The sequence below is a fragment of the Aptenodytes forsteri genome, unplaced genomic scaffold, assembly GCF_000699145.1.
Source record: "Aptenodytes forsteri isolate BGI_AS27 unplaced genomic scaffold, ASM69914v1 Scaffold94, whole genome shotgun sequence".
NCBI classification, from domain to species: Eukaryota; Metazoa; Chordata; class Aves; order Sphenisciformes; family Spheniscidae; genus Aptenodytes; species Aptenodytes forsteri.
Window position 1 is genome coordinate 8,818,784 of NW_008795017.1, and position 23,936 is coordinate 8,842,719.

General features: G+C 37.3%; 1 protein-coding gene across 1 annotated transcript in view; it reads right to left on the minus strand.

Moving 5' to 3' along the window:
* SNTG2 (syntrophin gamma 2) overlaps positions 1-23,936 on the minus strand; it is a 193,381-nt gene that overhangs the window by 103,831 nt on the left and 65,614 nt on the right. The window contains exons 7-8 of the mRNA XM_009275630.1: positions 16,775-16,862; positions 9,093-9,184 (exon numbers count right to left, since the gene is read on the minus strand). Coding sequence (XP_009273905.1) covers positions 9,093-9,184; positions 16,775-16,862 — 180 coding nt within the window. The remainder of the gene's footprint in view (positions 1-9,092; positions 9,185-16,774; positions 16,863-23,936) is intronic.

The following is a 23,936-nucleotide window of genomic DNA, read 5'->3' on the forward strand; positions in this document are numbered from 1 at the left end:
GGGAAGTGGTTGAGTCACCATCCCTGGAGGTATTTAAAAGACATGTAGACATGGTGCTTAGGGACATGGTTTAGCGGTGGACTTGGCAGTGTTAGGTTTATGGTTGGACTTGATGATCTTAAGGGTATTTTCCAACCTAAATCATTGTATGAAAAAAAAATCGTGTGATATCCATTAGGAAAAAATATAACCTTTTACTGATCATTTGGAATTTATCCATTTTTTGCTTTAAAGCAAAACTGTATCATTAAATTCTTGAGCCTGTTCTGTAAACTGGTATTTCTACCAAGCACATGTATATTGAAGAGGCATGACTAATTCTAGATTACTGTTTTTGTTGGTACTGGTTCAAAAAGAGATGATTATGATGATGCTATTATTTATCGCTTGAGGTATTTTTACTATTTCTGCTTTAGTATGCATTACTGAGAATATAAAATATTTCTCTGTAAAATATGTATATAAAAGTGCTAACAACATTAATACGTTTGATATTTATATACTGAAATATTTTCCTCGTTAAAACAACTCTGAGGTTGAAATCATAGAATCACAGAACATCTCAGGTTGGAAGGGATCCATGAGGATCATCGAGTCCAACTCCCCGCTCCTCGCACAACTACCTAAAACTAATCATATGACTGAGAGCATCATCCAGATGGTCCTTGAACTCTGAAATGCTAAAAAATGGCTTGGTATAGCTTCATTTCCTTAAGCTATAACTGAAAACATTGGCCAATAAGTTTTAATGGATTTTGGTAAAAACTTCTAGATTAGTAAATACCAACCTTCCTGCATCTTTTTTGGTGCAAACTGGAATGCATCTTGTCAAAACTCCAGTACTAAAAATATTACAGCATACTCAAAAGAAAGCCCTCAATATAATATGCTTTTCAAAGTAGGCAGATTTGTCTTACACTTACTCTGGAGAAAGAGAATTAGAATTAGATCATTTCTTGCAACAGCACCAGCAACCATTCAACTCACAGTGAATTGGATGAGCTGTCTCTATAGTTTTGTCAGGTCTGTGACTGGAATATATGTATATATTGTATATACAAATATTATATATTTTTATATATAGGTAGGATTAGTTTTCAGTGGATCAATGAACTGATCTGATCAATGTATAGCTGAGCATTTGCTAATACTTACTCCAGGGACAGACAGGAAACAGAGGCTGTAGAGTGGTTGGAGAAGAAAACAAGACCGATCCATTTAGCAGTGAAAGAATCTTACATTAGCTTACTTTAATCGTGGAACAACACAATTAACAAGCGTTCAGCTGGGAGTAGAGACATGAGGGAAACTCTTGTGATGCCCAGCTAAAGAAACACATTATTGAGATATCTACTGTAAATAGGGGTCAATTAGAGCATTCAACTTGTCTCAGAATTCAGAGGGATTTACTGACGATATCAAAATACCTGTGCATTCCTTTGATGCAGCATCAATTCAGGAGAGGGTCTGTGTTTATTTATTTTTAATGGAATTCTTAGATGCAGGCGCACAATTCTGTGACAGCTTTAAGAAGACAGCAATTATCTGGTAAAGTATGTATCACCAAATCATTTAATAGATAAAGGCTACTACACAGGAAACAAGCACTTCCAGAGGAAGCAACAATTTGGACGAGTAATTTGATGTCTTTAAAATTCAGTGAAAGCAGCAACTTTTAATTATACAGCTCTATTTTACATTATTTTAATTGACAGACATTGTTTAATTAAATGGGAGGAAGGTGAAACAGTGTGTGAAACAAGGATGCTACCCCTCCCTTTCTATCACAGAAAAGAAACACTGTTTTAATTCTAATGCTGCATCACATGCATGCTTTTGAAATTTAATGACTCTCTTGAAGACATTTAATGCTTGTTAATTACTGGATGGTTTTGCAGACACCAAGCACCTATATGTGGGGTTAAACAGAGAGTCTGTATAGCAGTACGTGTTAGGGACTTACACTGCCCTATTCACTGCAGTTGCTAAGCATTTAAACCAATGGGATTACTATTCTACCGGTGAGGAACAAATTAAAAACATTTCAATTATATAAGTTTCTCTAGAAGTGATTTACAATGGAAATATGAATGAATATTTCATTACAGCTGTGCTGCTAGGTGCTATTACATTATTATTTTTTCAGTGAACCAATAAGGTACAAGCCTGACTCAGGTATTTTTAGAGAATACATATGGACTATTTGACAGAATCTTGCACCTTTTTCTTTAATTTGTTTCCCTCGGGCTAGTATATAATTGGTTCCTGAGTAACCTCAACAACCTTGCCTGGAACACTTTTCCAGATATATTCTTCCTTTGGGGGGTAGGGGACAGGGGCCAGAGTAGTTTATATTAAATGTCAGCACAAAAAGCAGGAAGTAATTATGACTCTTCTCAAACTATTCTAGCAGTCAGAAATCAAACCCCAACATTAAAGGTATATAAGGAAAAGAACAGAACAAAACATAACGTTGAGATTATTATGGTGTTACACTATAAATGCAAGTGTACCCAAACTTCAGCTGTTACAGAAAGCCTTTGGCAGCCTTTTATATCCCCAAATGGGGAGTGCTGTCCTTGCTTAGAAAAATTAGCTCAAGGTTAGGGAAATTCTTTGAACTCCACATGGTCTGCACATCCCTCAGGATAAATCTGAGGCTTGACTCTTGCTTGTATCACTAACTAGGAGCTCAGTAAGTGTCAATTTGTTGCAGGAACTTGTGGAATGACGCTGGATGCAACTTTGTGGGAGAACTCGTTGCCTCAATTTTACTATCATTTTTCACTATAAGCCATTTATAGCGTGTACCTGAACTGCTGGAGTTCATCTATGCTAACATCAAATCTAGAAACAGGTCATCACTACGTGCCTCTCTGTTTCCACGCTGATCATTACCAGGGGCTGGTATTTGGAACAGTAATCAAACACTAACTGGGGCAACAGTAGATGGATCTTTCTAGTTTAAAACAAAAAAAAAAGAAAAAGAAAAAGCTTGCTTTCATTTCTTCTAACACTTCAGCTTCCTCATTTAGTCTTCAATCTCATGAATGCTACCACATGTATTTCCCTCTAACCAAGGGCTTCAGATACTCCCTGCTAATACACATAAGAGATGGCTGCTCTTTCTGTTCAGCATGTTGGCAACAGATGAGAAATGGTCATAATTTCGTTTACTCATACAACAGAGCTTCAAATTTCTAACTTCTCTTTATAATCTGGCTCTGACCTGAAGTGGTCCATTTTGCACCTTTGTAGTCATAGGCAGGAGAACATCATAGAAAAAAGAGAGATGATTTTGTCCAAGAATCAAATGCAAATTTAATTCCTTCACAGCTCTCATTCTGCACTCCTGAATATCATAGGCCAAACAGAAGAGCATAATTCACAATAAATAACACCGCTCCCAAAAAATCCTTTGTCTATCTGTGCAAATGAAAGGTACTTAATGCACTCGGTGCAACCTACAGAGCAATACAACTCTGCCTAAAGCAGATTCCTGGTGACTAGTCAGATGCATTGCTCCCTGCGATCCATCAAGTAAGCAAAGGGACTCAAAATATTTTAATTGCAAATGTAATTAAAAAAAAAAAAAGGAAATGCATAAGGATAAAGAAAATGACCCAATTTCTATCAGAAATTATAAAAAAAAGTAATAAATTGGGCTGTATCTCCTAAGCCATTTTCTTTTTGCTGCTGCTGCAAACTAAAATGAACAAACTCATAAGAACTGTAAGAAACAATGCATTTACATGAAAGGGCTGTGTATGGGGAAAATATGTATAATTAAAAACCGAAACCAGACACCTAGTAAATGCAAGTTACTGTTTCCTACTTGGCATATTAGTTCCATTGTGATCCTGCTGCACTTTTTTCTGAAAGATAAATAACAAAGCCTCAATCTTTTATCTGACCTTTCTTGGTCTTTGACTTCTTTTCCAGTGGAAACAGACTCGGATTTAGGCCAGCCCCACTTAAAAAATTGAAGCCGCCTTCTTTGACAGTGTGTGAATATCAGATTAATTTTCAGTATTTTAAGTGAATACTTTTTAAACTAGTATTAGATGTCATAAAGCAGCAAATTTTGCTCAGTGTTCATTTATTTAGCAGCTAGTAAGACTTTCTTTGTATTTTCAATGCCATATTTCCTTTCACCAGCTTTTTTTAAGGCTCTAAGTTAAAAAATATAAATTCTAAAACCATACTTGACTTAAACTTTACTGGGAAATTAAACAAGTGTTTCATTTCTGTGCAGAAGAAATGACCGACATGATCAAACAGATGTTAAATACTAGAAGAAATAAGTCTGCTGAAAGGATTAGCAGTGACAGTAAGGATCAATACAACTTAAAGGTAAGACTTTTAAAGACACCTTTTTTCACTTCATTAATGTCATACTTAAAGTCCCAATCAGCTCTAATCAGAATTAGAAAAACACAGCACTTCTGAACAGCTAAATCTAAATTAGACAATTTCAATACTCAATATCAAAAGCATTTCATAGAATCACAGAATAGTGTGGGTTGGAAGGGACCTTTAAAGGTCATCTAGTCCAACCCCCCTGCAATGAGCAGGGACATCTTCAACTAGATCAGGTTGCTCAGAGCCCCGTCCAACCTGACCTTGAAGGTTTCCAGGGGTGGCGCATCCACCACCTCTCTGGGCAACCTGTGCCAGTGTTTCACCACCCTCAGCGTAAGAAATTGCTTCCTTGGATCTAGTCTAAATCTGCCCCCCTTTAGTTTAAAGCCATTCCCCCTTGTCCTGTCGCAACAGGCCCTGCTCAAAAATTTGCTGCCATCTTTTTGCCCCCTTTAAGTACTGGAAGGCTGCAAGAAGGTCTCCCCGAAGCCTTCTCTTCTCCAGGCTGAACAACCCCAACTCTCTCAGCCTTTCTTCCTTAACAGTTCTATAGCAGTGGAGTAGGAAGGTGTTATTTAATAGGCTTTTTCCAGCTTCTACTGCTATGATTTCTGAGAGGTGTAATCAGAAACAGAAAATTTGGATTATTTTTCCCTGTAGGTGGAAAGGGGACAGTCACTTTGTATTTTATTAATTGAGAAAAAGGAGCACACTTATTTGCAGCATGTTTATCTCATTTCATAAAGGTTCTCAGCACAGCGGCAGTCCAAAATATTTAAGTGTAGCTAGCTGCGTTCATCTATTTTAAGTTTCTCTTTAGCAAATAAATGGAAGACATGGTGATGATTACTTTCATGACAGTAACCAGCGCTGTACCTCTAAGTGAGCTATTTTTTGTATTTATTACATTGATTACATTTTATGCAAGTACATTACTGTCCTGGTTTCAGCAGGGATAGAGTTAATAAATGATACACTGTGAACTGGAAGTCAATTTAAAGTTACATTGCTATCATATTCAGTGAGAAACTAATGGATTTTCAGATCAAGAGTTGGCAGAGTCTATCAGTATGACACGCAAAACCATTCTAATAGAGAAGGTATTGATCTGAAATCCTGAAACTTTTTTTCTTTCAAGTGAGCTACAGTATGATAAAAATGAAGAATAAAATAAAACTTAAGAATGATCAATAGTGTATTTATACTGAATTGGAAGACACTACAGGAACATTAAAAAAATAAAACTATTGAAGTTTTCAGAGGTAGGGCATCAATTCAATCTCAATTCAATGCTCTGGTCACACACTCCACTAAAGTATCCATCAGAATAGCTTTTAGTCTCAATAAGAGGGTGTCCCCCCACCTTTCTTGGATCCTCTTCCCTTTTTGCCTTTACACGCTTGGGATTGAGTCATCTCATTCTCTCACTCTGGAACCAGACTACTATAGACATTAAGGATTTAGCATCCTACTGGTCCCACCAAGAATTGAGCAGCTGTAGTTTTTCTTTTTTAAAAACTGTACTTGGTGATGAAGTAGGCAGTCTTTTTTAAAGCAGAACTTTCTAATTTAAAAGCCATCAAGGAAAAAATATTTTAAAGCTATTTAGAAAATTTTAAGTGCCTGTTTAGTTTCATTTAACCAACTAAACTACACATATACTATCAAAATTAAATTAGAGTTCTTAAATTACATGAACACACAGAAAATCATTATTTACTCTGGTCTCACTTCACTTATTAGAACATCATTTTTAGACAATTCAGGGAAGCTGGATTTTCAAACAAATGAAAACCTACTACGTTTCCCTTTGCATCGTAACTATCATATTATTCAATGGTGTCTTACACAGGAATTTGTTTTATTTCCGGTCTTTTTTTTTTTCACCCCCAATTTCTCCAGAGAGCTGGCCTGGACATCTAGAATATTTAGGTATCTAGGAGAGTATCTCTACAGTATTTTCTTCATTGTTTTGTAGTTAGAATCCTTCAGGTAAACAACCTGTAATCACTATCCTAAAGACCACCTCCTCTGAACGTTTTATGTTCTGCTCTGAAACTTCACATTGTGTTTAATAAACCACTTATAAGACACAGATGAATGTATCTACCACTACCAATCTCTATAGTATTTGTCACAGTGCCCAAGCACAAAATAATTAGGTGTGAAGAGAGCACTTCAGCTCCTTTCTCTGTGTTCCAGAGAACCCTGTTGAAGTGCTATACTGCAAATTGCTCTGATATTATAGGGAGGATGTATATAAATCCTGAAGATGGTATCACATCACATATAACACATGCTTCACAGCAGAGGTGATAAAGATATATCTAACAGAGGCAAGCTAGCACCAGAACTGAAAATGGTATAATCATATTAGGCAGAATGAGCTTGATGTTAACATGGCTATACTACTGTCTATATGATATAAGCTAGTATCACCACAACATATTCTATTGTGCCATGTGAATGTTATAGCCTGAATACAGCATTAGCTCAAGTGTCTCTATTATTATTTTTCAGAACAGACATGCTGAATGACAGCTTGGTAAAATTGGCATAACAGTAATTCCTTACCTCTCATTCACGTCCTTTCCTTTACACTGTGCGCTTTTTGGAGCAGCATTTCCACTCATAAATATATGGACATTGTCTAATATGGCATGGATCTGACTGTGGTTAGGAAGGTACATACAACTGCAACACAAACTTACAAGATGCAATATTCAAAGTGAGTCAGATCTCCCCTACCAAGGTCACGTTGAAAAGGGATTTAAATATCCTTAGCCTTACTGGGCAATACCATTATAGGAAATGTCAGTTCTGCTCTTCCTTTACTGTAAAAATGAAAATATCTAATTAAAAAAAGTAGAAGCACTCACTAGCTGGTAGTTGAAACACATTTATAACCACTTTTGAAGATCTGATCACAGCTCAGTTACACTCACAGCTTGGTCTGATAAAAGTTTGACCACACACCTCCAGCGGACCATCTCAAAAGCCAGTCATTCCTGCTCAGAATACTTGGAACCTTGCTTTTGCATTTCACAATAAGAATCTGGCAGTTTTTCATTTTGTTTCCTATGAAGGGAGATCATGACTTTTTTACTAGGCTAGATATAAGGTAGATTGTTTTGCTTTATTTCACTTCTAGGTCATAGTGTCTGGTCCATACATAGCTCCTCATGTGACTTTATGTCAAGCTTCAGAAAAATTAAGTGCTGTATAAAAGCAAGCTTAGTATTCCCCTATTTTACTTTCTGGTTTTCCACTTATATTTCAAGCTTATGCAGAGTCTTTTGTGTGCTACCTTGGAAACTAACTCTAAATTACTCTGTTACAAGTCTACAAAACTCCAGCCAATTATTTATGTTTTTATAATGCATAGAATTCAAAGTGTGCAATGCCCACAGTACAGTCATAATGATTATTGAAAGTTATTATGACCATAGCCCTCTTCTTATAATGTAAGCTCTTTGGAGAAAGGACTTTTTTTGTCTGCAGAGCACCTGGTGGACAGGCATTGCAGAATGCTGGACCCTGAGGACAGATTGGGGTTCTTTAGTAAGACAACAATACAAAGTAAATAAAGGTAATAATTGTCTGGGTCATTAAAAACAAATAACCATGAAACCTTCTGTATCTATGCTCAGTTTGGACCCCAAGCACTAAGGTACAGGTATCAGCACAGCAAAGCATATTTCTATTTATTTATTTATCATATATATATATATTTATATTATATATATCTTTATCAGATGAAAACAAGCCTTAAGGATTAGTTTAGAGAGACAGTGCTCAAAAACGTGCAAAGCTTGGAAGAAGTACAGTAAGCAGCAGACACTGACATCTCTGGCTGAGTAGGAAAGAAAAGGAAAAACAGAGGAGAGGAAAAGCCTTCACTCCATTCTCTGGGCATTCCTTCTGTAAAGTTTAATATCCAACTGAAAGACTACAGCTGCAATTTGTTAGAAGCTAAACAAGTTTTGAGCATGAAGGTCCATGTCCTTCTACAGCTAGTATTTACATCTTCAATCTTCATTTTAAAAGAGCAACATTGTCACCTACTAAGACATCCTATCTTCTTTGGCTTTGGTGACTAGCATTTTTCCTGGAGAAAGGAATTTTTTTTTCCCCACAATGCTGCAATTAATTCAATCATAGCTGTTCACTGCAGAAAAAAGAACTGAATATCCTCTGGATTAAAGAAACAGACTTTTTTTTTCCCCTAAGTCTGCTTTCCCATTTTATTTCTTTCTCTTTTTCTAAGTTTGCTTTCCCATTTTATTTCTTTCTCTTTTTCTCCCTTTCTTTCCTATCACGAAAGTTTGCTTCAATAATTCAATTTTACATTATTTTCTAAATTCCATGTACATTTCAGCATCTCCAGCTGGACTAAATTCAACAGTACAATACTACAATTCAACAAAGTATGACAAAAGTTCACAAGAATTCATGCCTAAACAATGATTAAATCTTACTGTGCTCACTCCTACAAGCTTCTCAGTTGCCTCAGAGTAAGAACCTAGCAGACCAGGGCCCCATGTTGGCTACTTTGCAAGTACAGAATTTTACAGTATATGCACTTAAAAATCAATCAAACAAAGAAGCAAGCAAACAACAGCAACAAAAAAATTAGGGTAGTCTTACAGTCCTATACTAACATTTTGAAGCTGAGAATGGGAAGAGAACTTACACAGCTTACACCATGTTTTTATTATTCATTTGCTTACAGTGTTAGTTGAGTTTCCATTTAAATGTAAGCCACTGTCAAAGAGAGGTGATGAAGCTCCACTGCTGTGATCACTGGATGGTCCAGGGGAACCTGGAAATCAGATCATGAAAAATAATTGCTTATGTTAAAAATACATGTATATATCAGGCAATATCTATTCCAGCTGTAAAACACAGGAAGAATTTTTAATATAAATCACCAAACCAAGCCAGAAGTACTACTTGCATTTTAGAATGACAGCCAATAAAATGCCCATATGCTATACTTTATGTCCAGAAAGAAAAAAGGTAGCTAGATGTCATTTCATAGAGGCTGTGCTCATGGGAACTACTTGTATGCTTAAATGTTTGCAGGATTAAGCCTTTTTTCACCGAGAATGAGATATGCAAAACCAAGTAAGAAATTGTTACACAAATCCCATTAATTTAATGAATAAATTTCCTATTGAGTGTTGAAAGCCTCACCTTAGAATATAACCATGGACTGTATTTATAAACAAAGCTAAAAAACTCTCAGGCAAGTACTAACTGTACACATACATACACTTTATTAACGGATATATCTTTTTCTTAAAATGTCAATGACTTTCAAGAATGATGCACCTTCTCAAACTGAGAAATTAAAAGCAGTCATCTTGAAATGTTGATACTATGTTAATGTGTTAAGATTACACAATTATATTCTTCAAGATACCTCTTCCTTTAGCAGTTACGTATCATGATCCTGCTTTAGTAGTTAAAGTGACTCCAGAAAAGCTTAATACTTTTGTCACATACAATAACGGAAACAGCACAAAGCCACATCATTGTGTAATTTTTGCTACAATGTAAAATGTTAACGTGTATATATACAATTACTATCAGACAGCACTTGGTCTTATCAATAAAGCACATAAAATCATTTTCACAGCATTATATTCATCATCACTGAAAACTCATTTTTCCATCTGAAGAAGTCACCTGAAATTGCCTGTAAATCATTTCACATTAATAGGTCTGTCAAGTCTAACATGACAAAAGTCAAAAAGTCATTCTTCGTCATGTATTTTTGTATGTATCTATTCCACATATCTGGAAGATTTAGCAAAATGGAACTTAATTCAACAAAAGCTCATTTTCTCCGTAACAAATCTCTGTCAGTTCAGTGCTGAGGTCTCAGAATTATACCCTCAATTCTAAAGTTTCAGCATGTTTTCATTTGGTGTCCTTTCTGTACAGTATTAGATGATGTGAGCAGAAGGAACCGTTATGCTTTGCTTGTATGGGTCTAACCCAAGCGCCGACTTTAGTAGCTAGTTACGTTTTGTAGCTACTATATATGTACAGTAGACCACAAAAATCTACGTTCAGACTCACAGATGACCACAGTGACTTGCTGGAACAGAAGATAACTTCTAATTTTTTAAAATAAAAATAATGAAATAAAGAAGTTGGCATTAAATTATCCACTGAAGAGTCTGCCTGTTGGGGAATCCCACTGTCTCCGGCAGGAGACAACTATGACAGGTCCATTAGTCAATCAGATTCTTGAAGTGGAATTATCCCACTTCTTCAGCAATTTGAGCATGTCAAAAGACAGGAATTTAGGTATTTTCAAATCTCTAAATCTAGGTTTTACCATAATACAAAATACTACATTAGAATAATTTATTTTTTTAAGTAGAGAAAACTGACATCCATTGCATGGGAAAGCTAAGAATAAAAGGTTAAGGAACAAATTTCCTTCCTCCCACAGTGTCCCCGAAAATTTGCTTTTCAGTTCAGCAGCTTTCTTTGGTTTTCTGAGTCACAACAAACTAGCCTCTCTCAGGCTATGCCACCTCCACTACTCAATTGCAAGCAAGTTCACAAGTCTTTTAGTCTGCTCCCTGCCTGTTCTGCCTCACTCACTTATACACTACTCCTTCATGGCCTCGTTCGGCATTTTAGAAGCTCATAATGTATATGCTCAACTGCTTTCATGGAAGGTGCAGTGCTCTCGTCTCTCCAAGGAGCACTGTTTGCGTCCCTACATGGCAGCCCTAGAGAAATCAGGTAGTCTTTCCTCCCTGTTCTTAGAACAAAACACAGTATGTACACATATATGATATACATGATACAAAATATATTAACACAAAGTAAATCTTGCACTATCTGCTACTGTAGCCCTTGCCCAAGTAGATGAGACTCCAAATCAAGTGTTAGGTACCAGTCCAAACTCTGGAACGTTAGTTTGAGAAAGACTGTCAAAACAAAGTGTTTTTGTAAAATAAAACATCTGCTACAGGTAACTCCCCCATCCATGACCACAGTACAGTATCCTGATGGGTACTGATGCCAGAAAAAAGGTATTTGGGATGTTTTGAGATGTCCAGCAATCATTATTGCCTAGCTGTTTTCTTATCCCCCCCAAATCATAGTTAGATGAGAAATACAAACCTACACTATGACAGGCTTCATCTGTTTAATTTGCTTATTCTCAGCTGTGGCATTTTTGTTCTCTTGAGAAGGCTGGGTATCCTGTGGAAGAGATCTTCGCCTGATCTTTACCTGGCCAATAGCTGAGTATTCTCAGAGGAAAAAAAAAACTTACCCTGTAAGGTGAGAAGGGGTCAGAGAGAGAGAGAGAGATAGCAAGGATATAGGAGTCTGCAGTTCACAAAAGAGACTGAGATGCCCCTGGGGGTAGCAAGAAAAAGACAGGCAGAACTCCGAGGTGAGGGAAAGAAACTTTGTAAGGATCACAGGGGATTTTGCAGAGCTAGCAGTAACTCAGGAAATCACCAAGCTAGCTGACACTAAACCTGAAGCAAGAACTCATTTGCAGTGGTACAGGTAGGAGCTGTTTATAAATCCTTTTATATTCTTTTTGATAGAATCACTGAGATTTTTCAATTAAAAAGTTAGATATTCTACTACTTATTTTAATAAAGCCTGGATTTTATTTGTAACTTTAAAAGCCTTAAGCTTTCTAGACCTAGAAAGGTCTCTGTTAAAGTTCTGATAGAGTCCCATCAACAGGTGATTGTTTATTTCAGTCAGTGAATTACACTAAATCTCTAAATAACAAACAAAACCCCCCAAAACGCAGGACAGCAGATCAATGTGCAGCAAGCAGTCAGGAAGACTTTATCCTTTACAACATTCTTGCTGAATGATACTGGAGACCTCTTGTATATAAATAAAATCTCATTTATCTAACTTGCTAATTGTCATAGACAACCTCCAATAGACAAAAAGCCCATTCCAGAACAACCACAAAATTAAAATCAAAGGAAAACTCCTGGTGATTTTTAATTTCACTGCAAGCTTTGCAACTTCAGAATATTCTGATAATTTGGTATAACTATCAAAAATAAAAATTCTGAAGAGAGCCTGTTTTAGCATAAAATGTCCTGAAGAGTCTTCCCAGCAGCAGTGAATCTTACCTAAAAGGGTCCTACAAGTCCTGCTCAACTCTGCGATCGATAATGGACTTAGCTCCAGAGAATCTTTAATGACAATACCCAAGAGCTGATGCCCTAATTATTCTGTAACAGGCTAACAAATAACCCTCATAGCCACTAATAATTTCCTGACCCAGCTCCAAAAAACAAAATTCCTTCCTTTGGTTTCCAGAAACACAAATGTATCCTCTCTCTAGCTGACAGTGACCTTAGAGCAAACTACAGGCCATGGGATGAGGAATCATCCTAGCCATGGAGCCAGACAACCCAATGAAGCAGACAATTAATGACCCTACTGGCCTATGCTAACTTCTGATCCAGGCCTGACAGTTTTTTGAGAAAGAAGTACTTGCCCTATGCAAAATTATGCCAAGCATTCTGCAATATTTTATAAAATTGTTGATCAAATTCCTGTGGCAGAGAATATTTGCTGGCATAGTTTAATTTACTATTATAGACAGCCTCATAATAGTCTAGTAAGGGCTAAGAATCCCAGGCAGCTGTGAAAGAGACAACTATCAGTACTGGCATACCACCCTGGGTTAGGTCCTCCTCCAAACACAGAAACAAGCAGTCCTTGTCTCATCCTTAAGTGCCAGTTAATCAGTATCCATGCCTAAACCCATGCCAAATCCTGTATTTGTTGTTCACAATCCATGAAAGAGTGAAGCAACCAGAAAAATGTGGTGAGAACTGTAGGCAGATATTTCCCTGTTGTGACACCTTGTGCTTTTGCTAGCCATGGCATGAGATAGTGTAGGGAAGGAAGAGGTATGAGAAGGAAGCAGCAGAGGCAGATGCTACTCCTGATGATGTACTTACAAGAAATAGTAATAATACTGGTTAACAGGAAGAGACAGTATGGTTGCATTTAAAGTGAACACACCACAGTACTAAAACTGCCAGCATAGCAGCTGATCTGACTGAATGCTTGAAGGTAGGGGACCATGTGCCTGAGTCTTCTGGGATGCTAGGAAAGGCCAAGATACTTCAGGTTTATGCATGTATGCACTTAAATCTTGCCTGCAGTGTGAGTTGGGAAGTCCTTTATTGCATAGTAGAATTGCTACTTAGCTTGTTATAGGTGTCACTGATGCTTCATGACTGGAATTCCGTTTTGTGCATGGGCTTGTGAAAAGCTCTTCTTGAAATGGGGTGCTTTGTCCCACCACTGCTGTTCTCCTTAACTTCAGTGTATGGCCCTAAACCAGACCTATTTTCCATAATTTTCTACACCTTATTCACTTATTTCCTCACCACAAGAATGAGTATTTATGTCAAGTCACTTACCAAAGATCATCTCACTCACTGAGCTTTGTTTCAGCCTGTATTGGATGGCTGCACAGAACATCCTGGAGAGGAGCAGGTGAGCTCTGTGCTGAGGTCCAGGTTCAGTTCAGAAGAAGGGTCATTTCTTAAGTTCCTCAGCTGTCTCATTATACTTAGCAAGTCCTTTTGTTGAGCATGTACTATAGGACTGAAGGCGTGGGGTCATACATGGGACTGGGCAGGGTAGTATGCTTGCCAAAGACTTCCTCATGCTCTGCATAAAGGAGGCAAGTCTAATAAGCTGCCCAAAATGAGCAGTTTGTATCCAAGATGTCTCTTTCATTTAAGAAGCATTGCTTCTCTGCTGTGCTTGTTGACAGTCTGTGATAGCTTGTCTAAAATGGCACTGTCTTCCCTATTCCAAACAGGTTTTCTTTGAACAACAGTACTCAGGGGCAGACTCCAAATGGTGCTAGCTGGCCACAGGCCATGAAACAGGCCCTTTGAAAGAGAATGGAGGTTTTTGTAAGGTGAAAGTTCCTGGTTGAAGTGTTCAGGAGGCTATTTACCTACAGAAGTTTTGCACGCACCTCTGGTCACACGGAGATAGATGATGATCTGGTTGCCCTGCTAATCACTGCTTTCTCTTTCCAGAAACAACACTTTGTGGAAGCAGTGCCATGATCTCAGCTTCCCAGACAGGAATGGCTGCAGTGCCTCCTGGTGAGAACGGCAACGCAGGCGTCAGCTAACTTCCTCTTCTCTCCCATGGGGTACCAAGAGGGCACCAATATTCCTGGACCTGCGTGAACTCCTTGTGAAGGTGGCAGCTGTCTCACATAGAGTGTGTACTGTGTGTAAGTGGCAAGGTTTTGGGAGGCGGGGTGGCTCCAGGGGTGGGAGATGGTCAGGGGCTGCCTTGTGCCAGACACAGCCGGTTCCAGCCAGCTCCAATGGACCCACTGCAGGGCACAGCTGAGCCCAACAGCCAAGCTGGTAGCATCTCTGGGAAACTATTTAAGAGAGGGCAAAATGCTGAACAGCAGAGAGAGGAGTGAGGAAAAAAGTGTGAGAAAAAATCATATGAACCTCAAGGTCACTGAAGAAGGAGAGGGAGGAGGTGCTCCAGGCGTTGGAGCAGAGATTCCCCTGCAGTCCATGGAGAGACCATGGTGAAGCAGGTATTTTCCCGCAGCCCATGGAGGACCACGTCAGAACAGATACCCACACTGCAGCCCATGGAGGACCCCATGCTGGAGCAGGTGGATATGTTCTGAAGAAAGCTGCAGCCTGTGGGGGACACATGCTGGAGAAGATTTTTCCTGAAGAACTTCAGCCCATGGAGAGGACTCATGCTAGAGCAGTTTGTAAAGGACTGCAGCCAGGGGCAAGAACCCACGCTGGAGCAGAGTAAAAGTGTGAGAAGGAAGGAGTGGCAGAGAGGAATGCTGTGTACTGACCCCAACCCCTCATTTGCCATCCCCCTGCACCACTTGCAAGGGAGGTAGAGGAGTCAGGAATGAAGTTGAGCCTGGGAAAAGGTGTGGGGGAAGGTGCTGTTTCAATTTATTTGTCTTTGTTTCTCACTGCCTGAATCTATTTTAATATACAATACATTTAATTAAGTTTCCCCAAGTTGAGTCTATTTTGCCCATGATGGTAATTAATAAGTGATCTCCCTGTCTCTATCTTGACCCAAGAGCTTCTTCATTCTATTTTCTCCCCATTTTCTGTTTGAGGAGGGGGAGTGAGAAAGCAGCTGGGTGGGAGTTTGGCTCTTAGCCAAGGTTAACCGACCACAAATGATAGAGTCCAAGTGTGTATGTGATGTCAGTCAACAAGATGAGATAAAATTGCTAGTAGGACTGTCATAACCACAAATGAATATGGTCTACAACACAGAAACTACTGGTAAGACCCTGCTAGCTTGCCAAAGTCATACCTAAGCTTGGATACAGTTATCCAAGGCATTATAGATATTAGTCTATAGTTGTCTGATGACCTAGGATAGAAAATCTGAAGTTTCATTATAAGGGACACTGACCAGACAAAGATCTCCAAATATAAACATAAGATTTCTTCAAATTTAGATTCCATTTTCAAATGGAAATGATATGCAGTAAGAACGGAAATAATGGTTTTAGCATGAAATGTATAGTTCAGCTTAGTAGAGGCCCCTCAAGTTTGTTTTCAACAGGAGTAAGAATCTAGATGAAGTGACAGATGCTCTTCTAACGACCAGAGCTAGACCTATGAGACCTATGATTCTGTTGAAATCAAGAAAAAACGAGTACATAGTTGAGCCCAACTTACCTAAATCCCCAAAACAAGACACATTTTAAATCTGTTTGGCTTAAGAGAATCATATGTAAGATAAACTGGAGCAAAATTATTTGGTCTGATTAAGTTAGCTGATATGTTATGTACACTTTTCTACTTGCAACATTGATTTAAAGTGACTATCTTGAATATTTATATTTGCTAACCAGCAAATTGTTCATAAACAGTGCATTGTTCATAAACAATTTACTATTGCTACTCTTAAACTACTCAGTTGTCACATCGTAATTCTGCTGACAAAAAATTATCAAAATATCAAAGTAATTTATGAAATATGCATAATTAATGCTATCCATTTGTTTGGTAAGTGTCCTGAAAATACCTTTCAGTGTGAATGTATGATTCACATGTTTGTAAACACTATTTTATTGTATTCAGGCAAAGCTTCTGTAGAAAAACTTTCAGATATCACTCATGATTGTACTGCATTTTAATGAGGTTTTCAGTTTTATTTTGAATAAACTATACAGAAGCAGTCATGCAGTATGCATTAGATTCTTATATGTTAAGCAATAAAGTACACACACAATTCTCTATTTCTTCCTGTAAAACACTCAAGGATTGAATTCCTATTTCTGTCACTGTCATATTATGAGAATACTGCACAGAGGAAAACAGATTACTCCTATCCATTAATTTCCTCTTACCTAATGGGAGCTTTAAAAATGATGGAGCTTCCCTGAGGTACTGAACAGTGATGGTAACTTCATCGCCAGCGTTTCGCAGTAGGTGTACCTGTCAGTGTGACAAATAACAGCTACTTTAAACCAAAGAACCACCAGTCATGGAAAGCACATTACTTACAATGAAATCAACATCTCTGTTGATCTATAAGAAACTCAGTATGAACATTTCTGACTGGGAATGAAGAATAGCTTGAGGGTCAAGCCACACCAACAACGGATAAGAGTAGGCAAGACCAATGGAATAACCTGAGTAAATAATTTGGTGGGCAACCTGATTTTATATACCAGCTGAACACAACTTCTACAAACAAATTCATTTTATAAAACTGGCATAGGGTAGTAGGGAATTATGTGTTTATCTAGATATAATACATTAATTGTGTGTGTATAAACAAACACATAAATACTTATTAATACATCATACATATCTAGATCTTAAGTATTTGGTTTGATTAATTTACGTGATACATTAAGCACAGTTCTCTGTTTCAAATATAGCCTTGATTTTTGTGACTGTCTTCATTATCTGAAAGTATTTGCTAACCAGAAGGGAACACGTATACACACACATATGTGTATAGACACATGTATTAAAACATCAGAATTTAATTAAAGGCATAGCACACTACTGTGTAAGGAGCTTTTTTAAATGCAGAGCTTCAAATAACGTCTTTGATGGAACTCGATTCCTCCTACAGGGCAGAGGTATTCCCCAGTTTCATATCCATGACACTCAGGAAACAAGTATTGCATTTGGTTTGTATGTGGCCTGCACACAGGGTCTGCAGCCCTGATCCCGTGTGTCAGAAATGGATGCTAACACCTGTGGCCTCTAATCTGAGCACAACCAGAGCATGCATGTATCAAGCAGAAAAGTAACTAACCACAGCAAACTAACTCCTATAGATGTATTTACTGGTCTAATGTTGTACTTGGAGGAAGCTGGTGCCTGTGTTGCTCCGGACCACTATTTTAGCACAATGCCACGCTGGCCAACATCACGAGATGCAGGATTACCTCAAACATTATAACTCTTCCTCTTGTGCACCTGAAATAATGCTTCCACCAGTGACTGATGTATTCACCTATACGAAAACCTCAAGCTTATGCCTGATGGATATGAAAACCCAGGATGTGTGAAGAAATCAAGTAAGCAGTCACAGAGGTTATGAATTTTAGGCTATAAAAATATTCCGGAAAAGAGTGAAGTGATATGAGGTGTTCTACTCAAGTCAACGATTTTGTGGACAATTGACTACAAGAGAACCTGAGGTCTCATTGTGGAAAAAAACATTGTGGAAAAAATCATTATGATCATTGATTTCTGACTAAACCCTCTCAGGATGATCACAGTAGGAATAACCAGGAACTGAAGCACAGCAAAATTGGAATGCTTCTTTAAGGTCATCCAAGAGTGTGTCAGGACTGCAAACCAAACCAATGTGTCTGGAGTTCTAATGTATAAGAACAACTATGTCTCCTGAAATCCTCTGCCCCTTATTTCCTGCAATGTTTTAGGCATTATTTATTACTTACTAAGGACTCGAGATGATTGGTACCTCTGCTACTTCTACCCTACTGTTACAAAGATAGTTCTTCCCTTTATTTGCAGACTATTATACATATAAAATATATATGATATATATGAAACAGTCTGATATCTATAAAGGCCTATTTTATATATATTAAAATTGACTAATATATATACATATATGCAAAATATCTAGTCAAGATTCAGCTATCACATTACTCTTAAATACTTCTGAAATTCTGCAGTAACTGGATGCTTTGTTTTAAATTTAGTGCCAGATTTAAAGATTCTGGATTTCTACATTATCTTCAATCATAAGTTCTAGTTTATCTTCAAGTGAGGTAAAGCTCAATAGTTTAAATTTAATTAAACTAAATTAAACTAGAATAGAATTAGAATATTAAAATAGAATGTTTGTTTTGTGGATTTAGATCAGCTACTTTGCACAAAATGCTCAGAAACTCATGAAATCTATGTCAACTCACATAAACCCTTCCTCAAAAGTAATGCTTTAATATTAGGGTATTTATATAGAACTATCATCACATAATATTTGGATGCACCAGCAAGATTCAAAATGCATATTCCTGAACATAATTCCATTTTGGAATACATCCATGATGAGTTTAATGGAGCTAAAAAGAAGCATGTCTTACAGACCTTCACTATCATTCTGCCATATATAGCTGAGCTACATATATATACACATATACACACACACACACATATAAAGGTTATGCTTGCTTTGTTCAAAAGCTGAAACAGACTCTTATAATAGTCATACTGGACCATATGTGAAAACATAGTTCAGACACACATACAAAAATTTGTATGTATTTCATATATATGTATATCTGTATATAAACTGATCTAGAGATGAAAAATGCCTATGATAAAAATTGAAGAAACTATCAGTATATCCTTGTATATGTTTAAATTAGACTGCGGTCACTTTTCAGTCTCCGGTTGATGAATTTGTCTTCCCAAACTTCATTAATATCTGCATTAGGCCTTGAAATGAATTGATGTTCTCCTTCTAGCCCAGCCACACCACCTAATGACTCTGCACTATTTATGCTAAACTACATTGCAACGGAGCCTTCACAATGACATCAAGCGCTTTTAAATGTGACCAAAATGTTTATAAAAGACAGTAAATAATTTTTTTGGCCACACTGTAGTGTAAGAACCACTGAATTTTGGAGTCATTGACCAACAAAGCATAATTGGAAATATTTTCTGTAAGTGTATGTATAAAGTTAACAAATAGTGAATTACTTTATTATCTTTAAAAAGAAGTAATTAATTATGAAATTACATGTAAGCACTTGAAACAGCGGATGTGCTTCACTTCGTAATCTTGCACATAATTGGGTAGTGAATATTATTATAATTAAAAAAAAAAATCAGTTGTTTAAATTCCTGACCCCTACATGAAAGTTGATTTGGTCCCAGAAGTGGAAAGACATTTATTTGGCCTGATCCTCAAAAAAAATTCCAAGCTCAGGCCAAGTACATGTGGCTGCAAAAAATTCAACAAGTAAATATCCTGCAGGCAGCCGTGCTGACATCTGCAGCATATAGGGGGTAACAAATGCCCTGATTTGAAATTAGGAGGGTAACGCATGTTACTTATATGTGCATGGGGTGCAGGTGCCCAGGCGCTGGCAGTGGGGGCTTCAGGGGGGGCCTCTGTGAGGAGAGGCCGGGGCTGCCCCGTGCCGGACACAGCCGGTTCCAGCCAGCTCCAACCGACCCACCGCAGGGCACGGCTCGGGAGGGGAGGTAGAGGAGTCGGGAACAAAGGACTGAAGTTGAGCCTCGGAAAGGGGTGGAGGGAAGTTGTTGGTTCAATTTTTTTGTCTCTGTCTCTCACTACCCAAATCTATTTTAATTGTCAATAGAATTAATTACTTTTCCCCAAGTCAAGTCTGTTTTGCCCATGATGGTAATTGGTAAGCTATCTCCCTGTCTTTATGTTGACCCAAGAGCTTTTTCATCCTATTTTCTCCCCCTCTCCTGTTGAGGAGGAGGAGTGAGAGAGCAGCTGGGTGGCCATTCGGCTGCTGGCCAAGGCTGACCCACCACCATGGGTTCAAGACAGTTTTAAAAAAAAAAAAAGTTAAAGGAAGAAGTGCAGCAATGCTATCCACAGAGTCTAGGTTTAGTGAATCCAGCCTGGGTGCAACAATGCCAAAAAGGTGATATGGCAGGAAGAGAAAAGGACACCCAATGTATTCCCTTCCAAAGAAAAAACGTCAGAAAGTCAGTAGCAGGGTAGCAGGTGGTCAGAGTTGGCAAAAAATACAAGATCCTGTCACTGAATGCTGCTGTATCTTGCGATACCATTTTACTCATCACTGTGCGGTAAATGTATTAGTAATGCTGACTTTAGCTTACAATCAGTGTAGCAACATCAGTATTTTGTAAAATCCAATAGATAATTTAAAAAACAACAAATTTATAATATAGTCACAACACTGTACTGAAATATGTAATGGGAAGAAACATAAACCAAATAAAATTAATACTGAGAATTCACTTTCTTATTTACAATAGGCTTTTTAGAAAAGCAACAAATGTGAACCATTTTAATTCTTTGACTTTGTAATAACAAGGAAGAATTTTAACTTCCTAATAGATATAAACATTTTGAAGAAAACTTTCAAACACAGCATAAGATCTATGTTTCCTCTTAATTAAGCAAAGAATGTTCACACACAAATATTTACATTTGTCAAGAGATGAGAGGAGACAGCATGACAGACATACTGCCTAATGTACGTTTGGAAGATCTTAGTCAAATATTACGAAGAGATAATCAATCCAAAATCTGTACGGAACAAAACAAAACAGTAGATTAGAAACTGCTGCAGAGCATGAAATTTCATTTTTTATTTCAAATGATATTTTGAAAAGGAAAGAACTCTAATATTAATGTTTTGGTTTAAAATTACCAAGCAGTAATACCTCACAAGATACTTATACTGTATCATACTCTCCTGCAGCTACTTTGTATTCTTAGGCAGTGTCTGAAGAGGTGGTAGTATTGAACCACACACATACTAAGAAAAAAAAATTAATTTCAGTGCTCACAAGAAGGTGTTAACAGTACGGAAGGTCACTAAACAATGCACTGCTCTGTGATGCTGAAGCTTTCACACAAGTCCAGTAATTCCAAAAAGACAAATCCAGTAGCTTTGGAGTAACATTCACTGTTGCACTGTTGCCTTACTGTAGTATTACTATAAAAGGAGAATTGTAAAAGTGAGTGGTTTTTTTTCTTTAAATAGTTGATTAAATACGTTTACTGTAGCTAACGGTGTGTGTGTATGCACTTATTTGTGTGTTCATACGTATGAAGGAGAAAAGGGCATCAAAGGAAATGCTTGCTTTTCATGCTGGCTCTCATTTGCAGATTTTGCATATCTCTAAGTGCATTCATCAAGCCAGGGTTTATTATGCTTCTCTTTTTTACATGCATTTCTCAAGAATAGAACAGAGAGAATGTTAAAAATATAAATAGGAGTTTCTAGATCTCACTTAGCTAGTTACAGTCCAGAGGCTGCAGAGAAAAATATGACTCATATTTTAAGAAAACCAAATGACCTTTGTTGCCTCATTTTTACTGTCAACACCCATTTTAGGGAAATCCTATATACCTAACTCAGGCAGGCAAGTCAATGGCACAATTCATAGCTGACGTGCATTCTTTTTAAATTCTGGTGCCTTGTGTTTACCGTGGCTTGCTCGAAACCTTCAAACATACCCGATCATTAATATTCACACTGCTCAGGGATTTAGACAGGGTTTTGGCTGTTTGAATCAGGTTCTGTCTTATTATAGATCAGAACCATAACAGCAATTAAAATTGAAAAGGAGCATGTCTTTGATGAATCAATTCGTGTATATGGCCCTTTAGCTAAGGTCTATTCCGAGAGCAGAAGTCACATCATTTAACTTTGGCCATTTAAAAGATTCAACTATAAAGTAGTTGTCAATATTTTTCCTAGAAATCAGTAAAGATCTTAGGATAAAAAGGAATCATCACCTGCAGGTGTCTATCTCTAAATAAGGAGAGTCTGGATGCTAGTCTTACACTTTAAACATCTGAAGTTAGATGAAATGAATCCTATCTCGCACCTATAGATGAAAATTTAAGATTAAACACCTAACTCAGACTAAAAGTCTGAAGCAAAAACTCTGAAGTAAAAGGAAGTGAATTTCCTATGAATGTCTGATCTTGAAGTACACACATTTCACAAATAAAACACTTGAAATTCAAATGAAGTGCAAGTCTTGGGCTTGACAAATACCTGGGTGGAAGATTATGTACAAGCCTGTAATGCAGCAGGCAAACAATCAAGAAGTTGTAGTAAAACATATGAAGAGAATTAGATCACAACATGTAATAGTAAAAAACCCAATGAAATCTAGAGAACTAAAAGTTTTAAAAAATTCTTAAACCCTCAGAATGAAAAAGGAACAATAGTACTTAAAATGCCTCCTAGACTAAAGCATGTTTGGAAGTTTTTTTGGAACCTTGGCAGTTTCAGCTCAACGTGTGTAAGTAGAACTGAAAAATCTGATACTGTGCTTTTATGTCTATGAGTAGGTAAGGAAGATGCATGAAAAACAGAGACCTCACAGTACAAGTAGTCTTTAAAATGACAGTGAAAGCAAAGTGGCTTTAAAAAAAAGCTTACACAATTAAAATTGGATTGCAAACAGTATTAGAAAAGCATGAAGCAGAATTAAGTTAGTTCAAGGAAATAATGATTTCTTGACACTTGTCGCTTTTCCATTGTTCAATTATGAAGTGGTTTCCAATAAATACTTCTGATTCTTATCTTCTTAGATAAGAATCTTAGACAATATCTTTGCAGTATTCAATGAGCAATACTGTCTTCCTTAATGCTTAATTGGCTACTCCAAAACAAGCATTTGTGTCTGAACAATTTATACAAATATGCTAGGAAAATGACAGTCAATTTATTAATTCTGCAGTGACTTGCAACGCTCTTCCAGTCTTTCCATTCTCACTTAGGTATCTTATCCTATAATTAGAAGTAAAATTATTTTTACAGAAATCTATCATAGATATCCTGCATAATTATATACCATGACACAAATAACTTTTCCTTATACTTCTCTACTTTACCAGTACTATTCTTTGACATTTGTGTATGTGCCTGAAGAGATTTGCACCTTTCATAGTCATTGAGGAAATCACGGAATGAATTACACAACTTGGTATAATATTGCCAATGAGTCAAGCCACTCCTTTTTTGAAAATCTGTCCATGACATACATGTGAGTAGCATCTTGTGGTTTTATTTCCTCAGATTGTGATGGATAATTAGCTTAAAAGATTAGCCTTCTATATGGCTACTGGAAGATAATCCATATATATATATATATTTAAAGAAGAGTATATATTTAAAAGAAGAGTATGAAGGGGATGAAGGGATTGAGAGCAGCCCTGCCAAGAAGGACTTGGGGGTACTGGTGGGTGAAAAGCTGGACAGGAGCCAGCAATGTGCGCTCGCAGCCCAGAAGGCCAAGCGTATCCTGGGCTGCATCCAAAGAAGT